Here is an 18,359-nt window from a genome sequence, read left to right on the forward strand (position 1 = left end):
AGTTGTGGTAGTTTGACATATACCATGGTACAAAATGATACCGTATTCCATGCTACATTTACTATGCCTCTTCAAAGAACACTATAGAAGTACCTTGCTACATGTACAAAAAAGTGGTTGCGCCATGGTAGATGATACCATAAATATATATGTATGGTATATGACTCCAAAATATATCGGAATATAGTAATATATTGATACTTTTGTAGCACTTGAAAGTTTTTGTAAGTGAAGCATGCAGAGAGCTTTCTAAATTCAGGAAGAGAGCATAAAATTATGCAGCAAGATGCGAGGGATGAAGCGGAAACTGAATCTGAAATCCTCCGTGGGCCGCTTTGCTGGGACACATTAGCACATGCTTAACTGCCTCTCTGATGCTTGGCTGTGTTTTACACTGGCAGTGAGTTTAGTCCCAGGTACATAGGAAGTGACAGCACAGTTGGGACTGAGGAAGTGCAGTAGGGTCCTGCCTGGGGCACACTGTCCTCAGAAACACACACACACAAAGGCTTACACTTACTTTTGCCCAAGTTTCAAGGTGAGCCTGACCGAAACGGTATAACCTAGAGCACAATCAGACATATTGAATTTTGAAGACAATATCCAAAAACCTATTTCTCCACAGAGCGTTTATTTGGTCAGAATAGTCATTACTGAAAAAAGCTTTTCCATCCCTTGTAGTGTTAGTGTATTCATCATGTTTACGAGACCCCTCCTGTCTGTTCCTATCTCCTCTAAATCAGGAAAAGAGCAAACCCAGCTGGCCTGTGCTGTCAAAGAGATTGAGAGCTGTTGAATGGTGAACTGTCAGCAGAGGGCATTATGGTTATTTTTCAACGGAAATGAATTTCACATTAGTTGTCTCCTCAAACAGTGCAGGGCTTCGGTCTTGTGAACTACAGATTGCATCACTGATTTGACGCAGCTTCATAGAATAAGAGATAAGGTTGGATATGGACAAAAAACATTTATAATAGTCTGTTATTTCAAACTTCACAACATGGGGCAGATATATTATGCAGAATGATTGGATGATCTTATATATTGTGATTTGAATGTAAAAGCCTCCATTACAAAGAAGAAATGAGTATCTTTTGCAACAAAACACATTATTTTGTACATATAAAAGCCTTTGTTGGTCCATATGTCTGTCACACTGGCATCCATTGTGTTGTTGTCTTTACTACCATTCAAACCCCCCAGATGGACGTACCGTTCAGCAGGCATTAGACATGCACAGGAAATGCAGATAGCCCATAAAAACAGCCTCACAACTTAATTACAGTCAAAACAGCAGCTAGACACCCCTCACAGACTTCAGGGATTATACAGCCAGAAGCATTTATTTGAACAAGGCTCCTTCACAGCCACACCAGCGCCAGGGGACCGGGGGGAGGACCATTGACCTTATGTAGATGAATCACAGAGATATGAGGGAGTCTGTGTTTGTGTGTCTGTATGTGTGAATCTCAAGGGCATTTGCAGCACAACTCTTGGCCTTGGCAAGCACTTTTGTTGTTACGTTGCCATTTTGTGCACATTTATAATTTAAAGTAAACATCTTTGAGTAAACAACATTTTCCTCTGGATGTAGATTATTATATACAGTATTAGTTATGGAAGGAGATATTATTATTCAGTGGGGTGAATCATCTCCACTCTTAATCAAAAAACTCTAGAATATTCTACACACACTTTGACATATTTCACACTTCCCCTGTTATCCTTATTGCACAAACCTTTAACTGCTTTTTCTCTTGCCTCTGTCTGTCTTATTTTCTTTGTTTCATGAGAATACAAAATGTTCTTCATGCACATTACCCTAATATCCCTCATACTGTTATCATGCAGGCACAGTGCACTGGCCCTCATGTCCCCTGTGGCCTTAAAATATTAGCGCTAACTCACAGTTAGCCTTGGAATATCTTTCCGTTTTTGTAGCCTCACTGCCTCTTAGTAACATTAAGTGCTCCATCCTGAGGTCTTGTTCAGTTTTAGCATAATAATATAGCTGATTTGATCTGAAAGCCCCTAAAGGTCTCTATTTGGCGAGCCTCTGTGCAGCATCAGGCACAAACAAGAATACATTTGCAAGTTCAGAGATGCTCATTTTTATTTTCTTGGCATTTATTGGCTGTGAAAGTGCTGTAGACCGTGTGCTGATGGTTTGTTTCCCCAGCTGCTGGAGGTATCATCGGCTTTGAGTCTTGTATAGTAGTGCAGATAGGCTGTTGTCATCTCTCATACACTTCCTTTTCCTGTCCTCGGGTGTGTACACACGCACAGACACACACAGCAAACACACTCTTTATGTGTCGCATGCACTGCGGCCCCCTCAAACCACCATAGCAGCTGGGGATATCAAGTTCAGTTCAGTAAAAAAAGTACGTCTATCTATTTGCATGTGCCATTTTCAGATTTTTTTTTTTTTATCTGGTCTGTCTCACCATAGCATTTCCTGTGGAGTAACTAGCATGACAGCTGCAATGTGTATGTTTGTGTAGTTTCCAGTGTCCTCAAAAACTAAATGTCATGATGTGGAATGTTATACTTGACTTTTTCTGAGCTTCAGCTTGATTTTGATTCCTGAATACCAGAGATTCAGGGATGTGTGTGTGGGCTGATTTCATAATTTGTGTAGAGAGCTGTAGTGAAGTGCATTTAAACATTGATCTGCGTGGGATTTCTCAGTGCATTTTTGTACTGAAGGATTCCAAAAACAGAATCTATGTAATAATGTCTTCCGGCTCTGTGGTACTACAAGACAACCTGAAGAACACAGGAAGTGAGAGGCTGTTCCTAAAGATGAGCTGTTTGAAGTCCACATGAAACAGCATCCGGGTTGATTTCACTTCAGTAATGTGACGTGTTTTAGAGTGAAACAGAGTTAACAAATTAAAATGCACATTGTTGTCATGTTAAAGGGATGGTTAACCTTAAAATAAAATGAAGGCTGCTTCCTAAAACGCATACTTTCTTGTGTAGTTACTTATTTTGAATAAGTAATTACTTCACAACCGCAAAAAAAGTACGCTCTATAGGCTATAGTATGAATGTAATCTGGACGTACTACATTCGCCATGTTGTCTTTATCATGTGACCTATCAGCGTCAGTTGTGTCACGTCATCGCCATTCACAAATTCTCTCCCATGGCCTCATGGGATAGTAAAGTGTCCATCATATGCGCACTTCAGAATCTGACTGGAAGAAGTAGGTCATCCGGGTACACATTTATAAGTACTGTGAATTCGGACATACTTTTGTCACTGTTTTTCGCCTGCTATAGAGTGGGGAACTGAAGTATGCGATTTCAGATGCAGCCCTTGTCATTATTTACTCACCCTGGTGTTGTTTGAATGCCGTATGCCCACACAGTCCATGATCAATACTCGGGAGAGGGCTCCCTCTGGTGGTTGGATGAATGGGAGTCAGCCTCAGTTGTTACAAAATGTCGCGTAGAAGACCAATTGCCAAGGTCAAGATTTTTGTTTAATAATACAATAAATGCGTTTTTTAGTTTTTTGCCAAACTCTATCATATACCCCCAGAACACTATGGTACGTGTCGCATGGGAAAATTCTGTGATACTTTTGCGTCTTTTTTAAAAAGCTTGATGATGGTCGCTATTCACAACATTATATGGACGTATAACTGTTATATATATATTTTTAATTCTCCTTTTGTGGTCCAAAAAAAGAAAGAAAAGAATGGCATGTGGCATTAGAACAACAGCAAGGTGAGTAAATGATGACTTAATTTTAATTGTAGCGTGAACTATCCCTTTAACTAGAGCTGGGCACATTTTAGAACTGAATAATTGGCACCTTTTCAGTTCATAAGTGAGAATTTAATTTGAATTGCCCACATCCATCTATCTATCTATCTATCTATCTATCTATCTATCTATCTATCTATCTATCTATCTATCTATCTGTACCAACAAGTTGTTGTTTTTTTAAACATCACAACCCTGATATTACCACATTGGTGATGTTTATAATAAACACAGGAAGTGATATGCTAGATATAGCCACTACATTTACTCATCTCCAATGCAGTTACTCCAGCTTCAATCCTTTCATCCTCTTTGCTCAGAGATCTGTTGGTCTGAAGCGATAGATTCATTAAGTTCTGAAAACAGTAAAGTATGATGACGGGTTAAAAATACCATTGTTGCAAACAGATCCAAGGCTGTTTCTCCACTACAGTTTGCTCATCACCAAGTTTGGAAAACAGAGACCATCATCTGCATTATTTAACCAAGTACGAGAGGGAGGGAGAGAAGTGTTATAGCAGGATCAGAAACATATCATATGTAGCGTCCTAACGGCACTTAACACCACTGTGAAACAAGAGATGAGTCCAGTGTCATGATCTGTCCAAGCCTCCAGTTACTCCTCACAGAATGTGTCGCCAGCACAATACCAGAGCGATTACAGAAAAGAGAGATTAGGACCAAAAAATGTAGGGAGAATACAAAGACTTCTGCTTCCCTGTAGAGAAAAATGCCTGTGTTACGGATTGTTTGAGATACATTATCATTGTCAGGCACATTGATTATCCACAATGCGTCCAGCTCTCTATACACACTTGAACGGCCCTCTTCACTCGATTCTTCATAAAGCAGTAAGACAACTTTAGAGCCTGTATTTGACTAGATTAAATGACGATTTCCACTCGCATTTCTAGCAGGAGGTACCACGCTCCATTCCGGACCCCTCACGGTTTCAATGTGGCACTTTTAGTCTGGGTGATTTTACTTTGATTTTGCACACCCCATCTATCCATCCACAGTATTGATTATGTTTTTCTGGGCAAGTGCATAAACCCCCTTGCAGTCTTTTTTGAGAGAAACGATTGAGTTCTAGTAAGAATTAATTGGGGTGTATTGACAGTAGCCAAAAGAGGACCTTTCTTCTTCCCAGGGGGTTTAGATATCGAATGTGTTCAGGCCCTCTGTCTTTCCTTGTGATCCAGCTCATTGATTATGATAATGTGACTCAAGGCCACCACTTCAGGTAATTTGTCATAAGCTTGCTATGTGATGATGCTTTTATGTCCATAGAGTTTATGGATATGGACTCAATATGTAGTGCAGGATATGAGAAGCATCTGCTGCAATGAAAGAAGATGGCAGAAATATGGTCCTGTATAGTGTTCAATGAGAATCTAATAAAGCTGACAAGGTGGAAACCAAAGTAGCTTTCAACCTCCCCTCATTTATAGTGGCAACACTTTCTTCTTGTCTTTTATCTCCCTTTGTAAGGAATCGTCTCCCTGCTGGAGAAACCGAGCTAAAGAAAGTAGCAGTGAAAAAGAGGTGATGAATGATCTCATTTAATGCTGACATATTGCCAGTGTTTTTACCATAGCAACATTGTGTGGAATGGCTTTGCATTTAGTCACATAATAAAAACATAATATTTCGATGCATTTCTTTCACAAGAGAAGATATTTTGAATAACTTTGGAGTCCAAACAGCATTCGACCGCATTGACATTAATGTTATGTATAAAAAAACAATCGAAACATTTTTCAAAATATCTGTTTTTGTGTTCCACAGAAGAAAGAAAGTCTTAAACGTTTGGAATTACACAAATGACAGAATTTTGGTTTTTAGTGAACTGTTCAGTTAAGGAAGACCTGTAAAATTAGTCTGGTTTTGGGTTCACCTGACTCCGATCAGACACCTTTCTTACATAAGATGCATTCAAAGTATAAATGTAGTTGGCCATGTTTTAAAAGAGATTCATTTAAAGACCCAACTTTTCCAAGAGGGTTTTACCATGTAGATTAGAATGTTGCTACTAAAAAAATACAGTTAAATTGGTCAACCTAATTGGTTGTGTGTCATCTAGTTTAACATTCCATTGATTAGTTGACCATTGTGACATATCCCTAGCTGGTGAGCTGATGTATATGACAGTGATTTCATATCCTTCTTATTTTGTACTCACATTTAACATTTTCTGGTGCTCCAGCTGGACTTTGTGTCTAATGCCCTCAAGGTCAGGGTCAAAGGTTAAGACCAAAATCCCTAATGGGTGCAAGGAGAGATCAGATGTAGCTGTAATTGTGACCCCCAGTGGAACATGTGTACATTTAATGTTGTGACACTCTTCTAAGGATCTGTTGGTCTGGAGCCTACAGTGTTTCAGCTTTATTTTGTGTCCATTCTTTTTGCTGTAGATGCAGTTTTATTCTTTTCCTGTCCATTAGGAAAAACATCAATTAATATTTGTTTAAAAGAAGAGGCTCTGTTCTTTCTTTGTTTACATATTCATACAACAAAATATTCTGAGGGCCATGAAAGATTTGTGAATATGATTTTTTTTAAAGGCTGGCACTGGCTGGCAACTCAAAAAATAATACTCTGCCGGGGAAATAGTTAAAGGTTCCCTGTAAAAAGCACTACTCTCTCAGTGTAATTCTGTTAGTGGTAGATGGTTCATGCAGTAGAAAGGCAGTGGTACATTAAAATGTGATGAATTATTTATAGAGTGTGCAACAGTAATGATGATCAGTTAAGGACTTTAAATTCTACCTGTGACTTTTAGAGGCTTTCTGGAACACTTACATTTAATTCATGTAAAAGTCCCTTTTATTCAAAGCGTCTAATGAGGGACATGACAAGTGATTTATCATTAGAACTAACAGTTTACACAATACAAAAGCAAATTTTGTATATGCCATACTAGTACAGAAATGAAAGATAGAAGCTAAAGCAGAAATTAAATTCAGGAATAAAGAGACTTGATTCTGATTCTGCATTTAGATATTTTTCAAATATATTTAATGTTTATGTATTTATTCATAAATCACAAATATGTATTATTTATTTGGAATACTTGATTCTGATTGGTCATCCTGCTATAATGAGGGTTAAACTGTAGAATTGACGGTTTAATCGGCAGCCAGTCTAGTTTCATGTTTCTCATATTACTCACTAGTCTCCCCCGCCCCACACACACACACACACACACCCACACCCACACACACCCACACACATACATTATTAATTTAAACTCAAATAAGTAAATAGATGGACATCATTTATTGATTTAAGTAGCCTTGTAATAAGTGAGCTAATATACAGTCAGTCACAGTTATCACAAAATAAACCACCCAATCACTTTTATTTTGCACCAATGACCAGCTCATTATACGTTGTTCATTACTTTTTCCAAATAGAAGGAAATATAAAGATTATTTTTAGTCCTGCCTGTATTACTGTCATTTAACAATAGTCTGGATTCATGCTGCCTGCCATCAGGAGCATTTTGCATATCAGGTACTATGTAAAATAGCCTCTAAAAGACCACATGCAGAGAGCTATGTCTTTCTTCCTCTCTCTCCTTCTTTCGCTCTTCCGGCATATTTTTCTCTTTCTTTCCTTCTTTCTCTCTCTTTCTCTTCATTGGCAAATGTCTTGAGCCGAGCAAAGAGCAGTTGCATGCAGGAAGAGAGATAGTGGAGGAGGGAGGGGAAAAAAGGAGGGTGTTTGCGTAAGCTTGTAGGCAGATAACAGACTCCAGCCACAGATGGTAAAGCGAGTGAGAAAGAGAGAGAGAGAGCGTGCGCGTTGGTGTGAGAGAAGGAGGAAGGGAGGGAGGTGCAGTACGTCAGTTTGCAGCTCACTCAGTCTCTGAGAGGCAGGTTGATTTTCTGCCGTCTTTCTAGCTGCTGTCGCAGCCTCACGGTGGACCGGAGACTTCTGCATCCACCTCAACCGGCTGAAGGAATATTCAACACAATGTCCGTGCAACATTCTTACACCTTTAGTGCTCAAGAGCCTGTTTACAGCAAGACTGTGTGACTGTATGTGAGTTAGTGGATGCCAATACAAGCAATTTGTGTGCAGTGACATGCTTTCCTCCACCCTGGGCTAATTTTCTCATCTCAACTGCTTGTCGTGGGTTAAAAGCTCCAAGCTGTCAGCTGAAAAGAGCAGGAGAAGCTACTTCTGTACAACTGCCTGTTTGTGACCTGTGGAAACAGGAACTGGACAACAGATACCGGCCGCAACGTTTCGCTGAGCGTCAGCCTGCAAGTTTCAGCTCTTGTTTCCGGTGACACGTGGAGATCTGGCCCTTCACCTGAACCTGTGGTCCCCCGCTCCCAGCCCATCCTCCCCTTCCCAACCCTGGAGCCTGGAATGGTGCGTTCGGCCCCCCGGAGACCCGTGTAGGGAGTCCCCCAAACTGGATCCATCCCCGCAAATGACCGGCAGCAATAGCATGAGCAGTGGGTACTGCAGCCTGGACGAGGAGAGCGATGACTTCACCTTCTTCACCGCCAAGACCTCCTTCTTCAGGCAGGCACAAGCAAAACAAGTACCCAAGGTAGTGTATGAACACGAGGCTAATGGTATTGTGAAGACTGAGTGAGCGTATTTGAACTTAATACAAAAAATTTGAAGCGTGTACACGGAAGTGAATGCATTTTTCTTGATGTTTCACACTTGATGAACTTTTGAATTGTAAGGAAAGTGTTTCGGATGCATTCAAAAACAGGTTTATGACCTGATATGCTTTGAGTGACAACATACCCTGTCTGTTTTGGGTTTACTTGCATTTTGGTCAGCACTGTTGAGATTCTTAAAGTTAGATAAAACAGGCTGTAGAATAAGATTTTCCTATGGAAACAATGTCAGTAGAAACCTTCGCTGTTTAGAACGACTGCAAACTCTCCTGATTCAAATGAACAGTCTCATAAGAGAAAGAAGCTTATCCATTGCTATTCCTTTCAATTAATATGATATTTATAGCAGCCATTTTGACACTCTAACTAAAGTCATAATTTAGACACTGTGTTTACCAATCTTGAAATGAGCAGATAAAATGAAGGCTACAATTTCTGGTAGAGCATTGCACTAGCAACGTCAAGGCCGTGAGTTTGATTCCCAGGGAATGCATGGACGGATAAAAAATGTTATACCTCAAATGCCCTGTACAGTAAATTGCTTTGGATTAAAGCGTCTGTTAGGGTGACTATCGAAAGGGGGGGGGGGGTTAGTAGGTGGATTGATTGAACTGTTGTGCTTAGTTTACTCAGACTTAAATATGTTCTTATGGAAGATTAAGAAGTGTACAACCATTTTAATTGTCCGTTCCACTCTAATTTAATAAGTATTTCACAATAGAGCTGAAGAACTGAATGTACTTAGGTTATTTAAGTTTTATTTTCTGTAAGGTTCATGTATTTGCATTAATTCCATCCACCGAAACCATTAATGCAAATTGCCTTTACTTTAAGTCATTAGCTGCATATCTTGACCTTCATTATAAACTCTTTTAAGCATGGCAGTGTACATAGAGTGCAATCTCACACCCTCATAGCTCTCTAATGCTGTGAGGGGAAGGAAATGGCTGCTGATTGTGCCAGAAAGGCCTATCCTTCCCTGAATCAGAGAATGTGTTATTTTACAAGACCCCATAGCTTTTACTCTGACTTCCTGTTACTCTAGACCTCCCGATAGATTGAAGTGCGGTTGTTTAGTGACTGAAAAGTCAATCAGGATGTAAATTGGGTCTTGTGAGTAAAGGGGCAGTCACACTATTAATTTCGTTCCATTGACTTCCATTCATACACCTGCGAATACGGGAGAGCGGAAACGCATTTCGCTGCGTTCCAAAGTTCAAGTTTGGTGAACTCTAACCTGCAAATTCGTAGCATGTGAAGCCATGTAACCAATAGAAGATCGATAAGTCACGGCGTGACCTCGTAGCTGAATAAAAACTATTATATTTATAATAGTCTGAAGAGATTTTGCATGCCCAAAAGTCTACTGTGTGACTGCGGCTTTAGCTAGCAAATGCAACTGTTTTGTGAACGGCACAGAAGTGGAAATAATATTTCATGGCCTAAAACACTTCAAACGTCACTCCCATACCTGAGCTGACCAGCCTTACATCACTTTCTGCAGTATCAGGTTTGGAAAGAGCTCCTCAGTATGTGAATTATTCATCCTGTTCTCTTCTCTGTCTGGACACAATGTGAGCTGTCAGTTGAGGCCATTCAATAGGCACAGTTTACATTGTTTGGTTTTTATGTGTTCTGTTGCCTCAGTCTCTGTTGCCATATTGCAAACGCTATTGTTTAAAGGTTTTGGGTTGGTAAGATGTTTTAACGTTTTTTGAATTAAGTCTCTTATGCTTAAGGCTACTTTTATTTGAAAAAGTACAGTAAAAACATTAATATTGATAAAATAACTGTTTTCTTTTTTATGCAATTTATTCCTGTGATGGCAAAGCTGAATTTTCAGCAGAAAATCTAAAGGTGAAGATTTATCAAAAATCATAACAATATGTTGATTTGCTGCTCAGGAAACATTTGCAATTTATTTTCAAAGTTGATGTTGCGTAACTGCTCTGAAACGTATTGAGGATCCAAATGCAGTCGTTTATTAGTATAATCCAGAATCATAAATCCATATAACAAGCACATGATCAAACACACAAGCAAACAATCCAAATACGCAGGAAAAGGGCAGGAAACACAGGTAGACAGGGTTATAAATGTATTTATAAATTATAAATCTCTTTGCTTTCACTTTAGATCAATTGAATGCGTTTTTAAACCAAACTTTTGTAAGTTGAGTTGTGAATGCTGGTCACAGTGTAGAGTGCAGGTGTTCTGATGTCACTACCAGGTTTCTTAAACTGCCATGTTTTTTTGGTCAGCCTCTTTCTGGAACATTTTTTGTGCTCTAGACCAGCACCAAACCAATGTAAACCAACCCAGCCAAACATAAAAGTTCATGCTGGTCTAACCTAGTGTTTCCGACAGGGATGGTATGGTAGATTGTTTGTGTATTGTGTTGCTAGGTGCAGGGCGTACCCTTGTAATCTCAGCTATTGGGTGACAGACGTTGGATTTATATCCCAGACTGAGATAAGATCTCTACTGGTTATTATTTTAGATTATAAGACCATTTGTACATTGTTTTTCTTTTACTGAACAAAAATAAGTGCAGTTTGAATAGGCAGTTATAAGCACACAGAAGGTGAAGTTAGCTTGTCCTAATTCTTCTTAGCATCTCTTAGAAGAACCCCAGGGATGGATAAATGGGAGATTAGCTTATACGTTCTTACTTTAGTCTGCACATTCTTCTTGTGAGTTATGGGATTAATATTGCTTTATGGATCAATAATACATTTCCTGTTTACCTCGCCTGGTTAAATGTAGTAGACTGAAGGCTTTTAAACCAAGAGCACTGAATAATAGTGCCTTGATAAATGCTGCCTATTCTGTGTTCGATAATTTATTAAAGACAGCACATCTCTGCACAAGGAAAACATCCATTATACATGTCTTTTAATCTTATTTTTTTGTACATTTTAGACCTAAATGAGAGCTATAAATGAAGAGAACAAAAATAGTATACCTTCCTCTTCGAGGGCAGCCAGGGAGACGTTAACATTTAAACAGGGAAAGTCATGCAAATATCTGTCCGTTTGTTCAGGGGTTTGCTGTGGTTCAAATTTGGTGGATGTTGCAGCTGTGGTTCCACTTCGGCAAATGGCTCTACTTGGTAAGCTAGCAGAATGAGTCAAGCTCCCTTATTTCTAGAATTCTTAGCATTATGATAGCCGTTTATATGAATGGCTGATTAAAATCACATAGATGCTGATTGCTCAAAAAAAACCAAACTGCTATAGGGATGCAATGAGGAAATGTTACATAACAACAAAACAAACCCAAGCACAATGCATAGATAATTAAGACCTTCATTATCAAAGGAATTGATAGCATAGGACTTGTGTTTACTGGTGTTGTGGGCTCTGATGATCTACGCTGTTTATTCAGGCATGTAGATGATGGTCTTTGCATTTGAGTAGGGCTACCGAGAGGGAGGAGAGATCTCCTACTGCACACTTGACCCAGTAATGAGAGAGAGGGAGAGAATGAGTACACATATGCAACGTGTGGGAGGGAGCAGATCGCAAGGCATCATTCCTACACTGCGGCAGAAACAGCAGAAAGAGAGAGACAAGAAAGATCAATTCAAAGCATATAAATCTTTGAAAGCATGCTGGCAAATGCAGTGTGACACCTATTAACACTAAGGATTTAGGATGGGCATTTAGATTACCGTTGTAGTCATACAACATAAATGGATTACGCGAGATTAACGAATATGAAAGGAATATTTTAGTGTATATATACACTTTTTTTATTTACATTTTTTTATAAAAAAAATTTTAAACAATAAAAGGATTAGTTTTAATTTGTTAATGTATATACTTTTATATTTATTTACAAAATATATGGATTTTATATATATATGTTATATTTTGTTTTTAATACAGAATATAAGGCCTTTTCCTCGCTCATACTCATACACTTTTGTTTGAAAACGCATCTTTTTCTCTTCGTTTTGGCCTTCCATCCACACTGAGACGGCGTTTTTGTCAGCAAAGACTGATTTTCTTTTTTTTTTACGCTCTCCCAAGTGGATACATTTGAAAAGTTTTTGTGTTGTAATGTGGACTGTGAAAATTGTTTTAAAAAAGGCCATGTTTAGTCATGTGATGCATATTGTACCTATATATATATATATATATATATATATGGTTATACCGCCATTGTTGTGCCCTCTATTTACTTTCATAGTGTTGCTAAAGAAAAATATACCTTTGTAGAATCTTCATATTACATTCCTGCAAAGATGACTCATGAAATTCACTTTCAAACTTACAAATTCACAAATTTACTCGCAATTGCTCTCCTGTGGCAAAACATGCTAAGACCACAGAAGCCTTAAGACAACATGCATAAACTAGGTAGTAAAAGCCAAAACGACCAGCTGTAACTGTCCAAATCATGTATGAAACCATGTGCAGGAGGAGCCTTTATCCTTCTATATATAGTCTGTATATATATAGTCCTGTTTGCTTACCTGTGTGACTATGGCTGATTTTTCTGCAGCTAAAACAAGTGCATTAGTACATTAGCAATGCATTAGCTGTCACTAACATTGTGTAAAGAGGCTTCTTTTGAACATCAGGCTTCCCTAGAACTGATGTCGGCTAACACTTGCAACTCTCACTTCCTGTATTTTCTGTTAGTACAATTCTCACGCCGATAACAAGAACGTGCAGCGCCCAAACATTGGTTTGAGGCCATTCGGCAGGTGCAGGCGTAGATGGCTCGCATGCAGCCTGAAACTGACACTAAGAGCATTGTATTCCCTAATCAGTCTGAGTAGCCGTGTGCTGCGCTTAAGGACACCTGCTTGACATGCAGTGATGACTTTGAGATGACACTCTGATAGCATTTACAGCCGTGCCCTTTTTGTCTCGTGCCATGTAGGCTCTGTAAGTTGATATTTGCTCAGCTCATGCCCCAAGGCACTTTTGTAACACCCTCCACTTGGGCCTTCATGACTTTCTTTCCTCTGTTTGTTTAACTCTCATTTTTGATTTAAAGAACCGCCTGGAGCGTTTAACAATGAGAGTCATTCTTCAGTAGTGGAAAGCGTATTGTTCAAATTCGCTTCACATGACCTTATACAGGTTAGGTAGGTTTTATCTGTTTAATTGCTTGAAGTAAGCTTAACTGTTGTTTCCTAACCCGGTTCAACAAAGTAAAAACAAACAAAATATATAATACAAAATATTATGTTGGACTATGGATGGATTATATATTTATATTATGCTGAATATTCAGTTTTGCCATCACTGGAATAAATAAAAAAATGTCATATTAAAATAGAAAACAGTTATTGTAGATTGTAATAAATGTACTGTACTTTTTATCAAATAAATGCAACATTTGTGAGCATAAGAGACTTCTTTCAAACTCATAAAACAATAATGAATCCAAACTTTTCACTTGTATATTTTGACTTGTAAATTTCAGACATTTTTGGTTCACCACAAGGACAGTTCTAGAAAAATATGCTGTCTGCCACACGACGTTTCTCGTGCATTAACAGGATATCCGGGTCGCATTTGATGTCACCTCTGCTCACTCACTGCACAAATCTGACATGCTGCGATTCACAGCTTTTTCACAGCAGGTGATTTACTGTCTCAAACCTGGAGGAAAACGATGCGTCTGCAGCTGAAGACGTTTATAACATAGATCCTTTTTTAAAAAAACAAGCATTTCTATTGATGCATAAAACCCTGTGTGGTTTTTCAAGCTAACTGATCAGGGTTTATTTTTGACCTTTATTGATGAGGTATGTCTCAGGGAGGCGGGTTACTCGTGCAGGTGTAGCTCAGATATGGGTCAGCTCTTTAAATGACAGCAGATACTGAATCGACAGGAGAGATCCCACACATTACCCACCCACGCTTATAATGCCTTTTATTCCAATTCCAACTCCCACACTCATGAGTGCCCACTGTCACATACACTCTTACACACTTTCTCCTGCAGAAACCATGAAAACACCCACAGGCTCACTTCTTTACTCTGATTTTTACTATAAAAATGATTCCTTCCCAAGTGTTTCAAGAGAAGATTAAAGCTCATTCATATACTTGCATTCAAAATGATGATGCATGATGGCCTTAGCTTGGATTGCTCTAGGATGTTGTGTAAATGTATGTGTGGTCAAACACACACAATATGTCTGAATGAGACCATTAGGAGCAGAACGAACATTCAAACTGGTCTCCATTGTGTTTCCCCATTGTTCCAAAAGGCTACTTTCTCTGCTTTGGATGTGAGGAAGGGAGGGAGGAAGATATATTTAGCAGCTTACAGTCCTCTGGTCACAAATACAGGAATTCCTGAGAGATTTTGGTTCTGTGCACCAAGGGATTTAAGTCAGTAGGATTAGAATAAGGATGCCACAAAAATCTACTTTGTGTCTTAAATTGCAGATATTGATAGAGAAGATCAGATCTCCAAATTGGTTGATTTGGTGGATGTGATCATATTTCACCCCAAATCTAAATAAAATGAAATTAGGTGTATATTTTGCATGAATAAAATATTTCATATATGAAGTAAATATATTGTGTAAATATAAAATATGCTTAAAGCATATTCCTTTGATTCTGGGGTTGAACTATGACACAGATATATTTCTGCACAGTCTCACACAACTGGACATAGTCTCTGATCTAGACCACACAATACAGAACAGGTAAAGTGGGTGTGATGTTAATTACGTGAGCGATTGCACAGGCCATGAGATAATTCTTAAAGCTTCTCTTCACAGATCTCTGACTAGGATGTCACAGTGGCTCTCATAGCCAGACATCAGGAGATTGGTTTGTTTTCTTTGCCTTAAGTTTCTTAAAGACTGTTTTCTTTAGGAAATTGTGATAATTTCTCGTCTCATAAATCGCAAGTATATGTAAGTGTTAAAACAGAAGTTTTAATTGCATCTCTGATTTAAGATTAAGTAGTAAAATGCATCAGACTTGATAAATTTGTTTTATTTCCATGAACCAGTGAAGATTGTCCATTTCAATGAATCAATTCCAAACAAACTATATTTTTCATCACTGAGAAATAGTCAGTGCAATCCTTTAGCAAAACAAACTGGACGGAAAAACATGCCTCTATTAATTTTAATTGGATTTTACTTTATTTTACATGTTGCATTATTCATCTTGATACTAATTGGCAACAATGTATGAAATATTGAGAAAAAAACCCATTGTAATTTACAGTATATAATAAAAAAATAAATTTATAAAATAAAAATGACCAAAAATAGATATATTACCTACTGTGTAAATGTGCATCATATTTCCCCCTCACCGAAGATTTTGTGTCGCTTCATTTGGCGAGGTGTTTCTTTCGTGCCACCACATACCACAAGACGCAACAACACAAGTGCAGCTGTATTGCACATTTCCTGTCTGCAGATTTCGTCTTTCATAACAAGATGTCTTGCTTCTGTCTCATTTGAGAAGATTTCTGAACTTTTCCGCCCATTAGACTGGTCCATGCCAGGCAGTGTGTGGGCCGGGCAGAAGTTAATTCATTCGCCAAATTCATCTTCCTCTCCGCTCAGGCTTAATGTCTGTGTGTTCATGTGTGTATGAGTGGGTCTCTTTCTGCTCAATGAGACGTAGAGCTGCCATGCTGGCGCCCCAGGGATCTCCATGAATAAATGATCTTGCTTTTTTAATTCTTATTCTTTCGTCCCAGAAAAAGAAGAGAGAAACTCACTTTGCGTGTATTACGGGGGATGCAGCCAGTAGCTAAAAATACCTCTGACAGAATCTTTGTTGCTAAGGCTTGCTCAGCAACTGCACTGGATGTCACTCCCGCTAGAAAACCCCTCAATGAGGACCATTTCTTTCTGTCACTGGAAAAGGCGGAGTATTTAGCCGGGTCACGTGCTTCGTCATCATTCCTTTTGCATTATTACTGCACATTAAGGGAAATGTGTGACCAAGGGTTTTGCATATCAGTGCTCATTTTTAGAAATTTGGCAGACAAGATGCATTTATTTTTTCAATAATACAGTAAAACAGTAATATTGTGAAATATTATTACAATTGAAAACAACTGTGTTCTATTTTAATACATTTTAAAATGTAATTTATTCCTGTGATGGCAAAGCTGAATTTTCAGCATTACTCCAGTATTCAGTGTCACATGATCCTTCAGAAATCATTCTAATATGCTGATTATATCTTCTTATTATCAATGTAGTATAAAATTTCACTCTAAAAGCCCTTACTTCCATCTCTTTTATTCTCTTAAGTTCCATTCATGAAAAAAGAGGGGAAGAAATAGCACATTCTTTGGAATTTGACCACATAGGAACATTAAATGAAAGGTGTTTCTTCCTGTTGTTTATTGATAGATCATTATGAATCTGTAAAACACTCCTCAGAGGCCAAAATTGCCTTTGTATAGACTCTAGTCCTGTCTCGATCAACCTGGATTTGTTTAAAGAAGTCTCAAGAGACATTCAACTGTTACTGTCATCCTACCCACACAAACACACACACACACACACACACACACACACACACACACACACACACACGCACACACACACGCACACACACACACACACACACACACACACACACACCACACCACTCAGTGCGTGACATTGCCCTCTGGAGTTTGATCAATAAAAGTTATGTTCAGACAATGTTTACACTGCTCTTCTTTTGAACTTTTTATTCATGAAAGAATCATGAAAAAAATGGACCATGGTATCAACTGTTTTCCACATTGATAATAATAAGAAATGTTTCTTAAACACTAAAGAAGTATTAGAATGATTTCTGAAGGATCATGTGACACTGAAGACACACTAGTCCTGCACCATTCAGTTGCAAAGAACATATCTCAAATTATATATTTTCTGATTAACGAATGTGAAAGGAATATTTTAGAATATATTCTATATATAAATATATGTATGTGTGTGTGTGTGTTACATTTTTTTTTTTATACAGAATATAAGGCCTTTTGCTCGATCATACTCGTACACTTTTGTTCGAAAACATCTTTTTCTCTTCGTTTTGGCCTTCTACATCTGATGTATTTTCTAGAGAAACAGCATTGAAAGAGCATTTGATTGGGCAAAACCCTGCATAATGCAACATAAGTCAATATTTTTTGTCCATTTTCCTGGAAATACTGCAAATGTTCAGTATATAAACTAGAGTGCTTGCATACAGATGACAGACATGGACTAAAAGACAACCCTCATTTAATATGGTTGTTAAAGGTAGTTACCTTATAGTTACACATGTATTAGATTCATTAGATCCATTATATACAGTTTAACATCCTGTGGAGAATCTCCCATCCTGCAATGTTTCGCTCAATACAGATTCAGTGGAATGCTGTCATATAAGTGCCATATATCACATAAAAGCTTCTTGTGAAGGGCAGATAACTGGTTATCTTGATCACGTGTCACTAATCTCAGCAGTAAACGTCCCTTCCTCCCTTAGAGATATTTTGCTTTCTCTACACTCAATACCAGCAGTCAGTACAAAAAAAGAAAAAAACAGAGGTACTTCCTCAGAGGAACTCCCTGTTAGCCAAGCAAAGTTAACTTAAAATAATCAACTAGTTGAGAATACGGGACCTCTTCGCCAATCCATCTGTACGTCATGGCACATGCTCATAATGTCTCTAGTTACGCGAGACAGCGTCAGCTTTTATGAAGTGTTGATGTGGTTGGCCTTTTCTACCACAGCGCATTAATACCTTACAAGGTCTCTACTGTGTTTAATATATAGATTGCCCTTTAACCTTGCTCTCACTGTTTTAATCTTGGTTTTAGAATGTCACAAAAGAGGAAGAGGAAGACAAACCAACATCCCTCACAGAAGAAGAAATCAAAGCAAAGATAGACGACTACAACTCCAAAGTGACGGAGAATGGAATGAAATTAGTGAGTTTTGATTAGTCA

The 18,359-nt window shown here is 38.4% G+C and overlaps 1 protein-coding gene and 2 long non-coding RNA genes across 3 annotated transcripts in view; 2 read left to right on the forward strand and 1 right to left on the reverse strand.

Annotated features, from left to right (window-relative positions):
* The window catches only part of rassf5 (Ras association domain family member 5), a 42,541-nt gene that overhangs the window by 19,670 nt on the left and 4,512 nt on the right, over window positions 1-18,359 (forward strand). Inside the window, exon 3 of the mRNA XM_082156150.1 lies at window positions 18,231-18,341. Within this exon, the coding sequence (XP_082012276.1) occupies window positions 18,231-18,341 (111 nt within the window). The remainder of the gene's footprint in view (window positions 1-18,230; window positions 18,342-18,359) is intronic.
* On the forward strand, window positions 8,350-14,086 carry LOC309488122. Its single transcript, XR_014202026.1, has 2 exons — window positions 8,350-11,534; window positions 11,842-14,086. It is a non-coding gene; the product is annotated as an uncharacterized lncRNA (long non-coding RNA).
* On the reverse strand, window positions 15,005-18,224 carry LOC309488111. The gene is made up of 2 exons (XR_014202015.1): window positions 16,999-18,224; window positions 15,005-16,910 (listed from the first exon to the last, which is right to left on the reverse strand). It is a non-coding gene; the product is annotated as an uncharacterized lncRNA (long non-coding RNA).

The sequence above is a fragment of the Leuciscus leuciscus genome (genome assembly GCF_965113295.1).
Source record: "Leuciscus leuciscus genome assembly, chromosome: 23".
Lineage (NCBI taxonomy): Eukaryota > Metazoa > Chordata > Actinopteri > Cypriniformes > Leuciscidae > Leuciscus > Leuciscus leuciscus.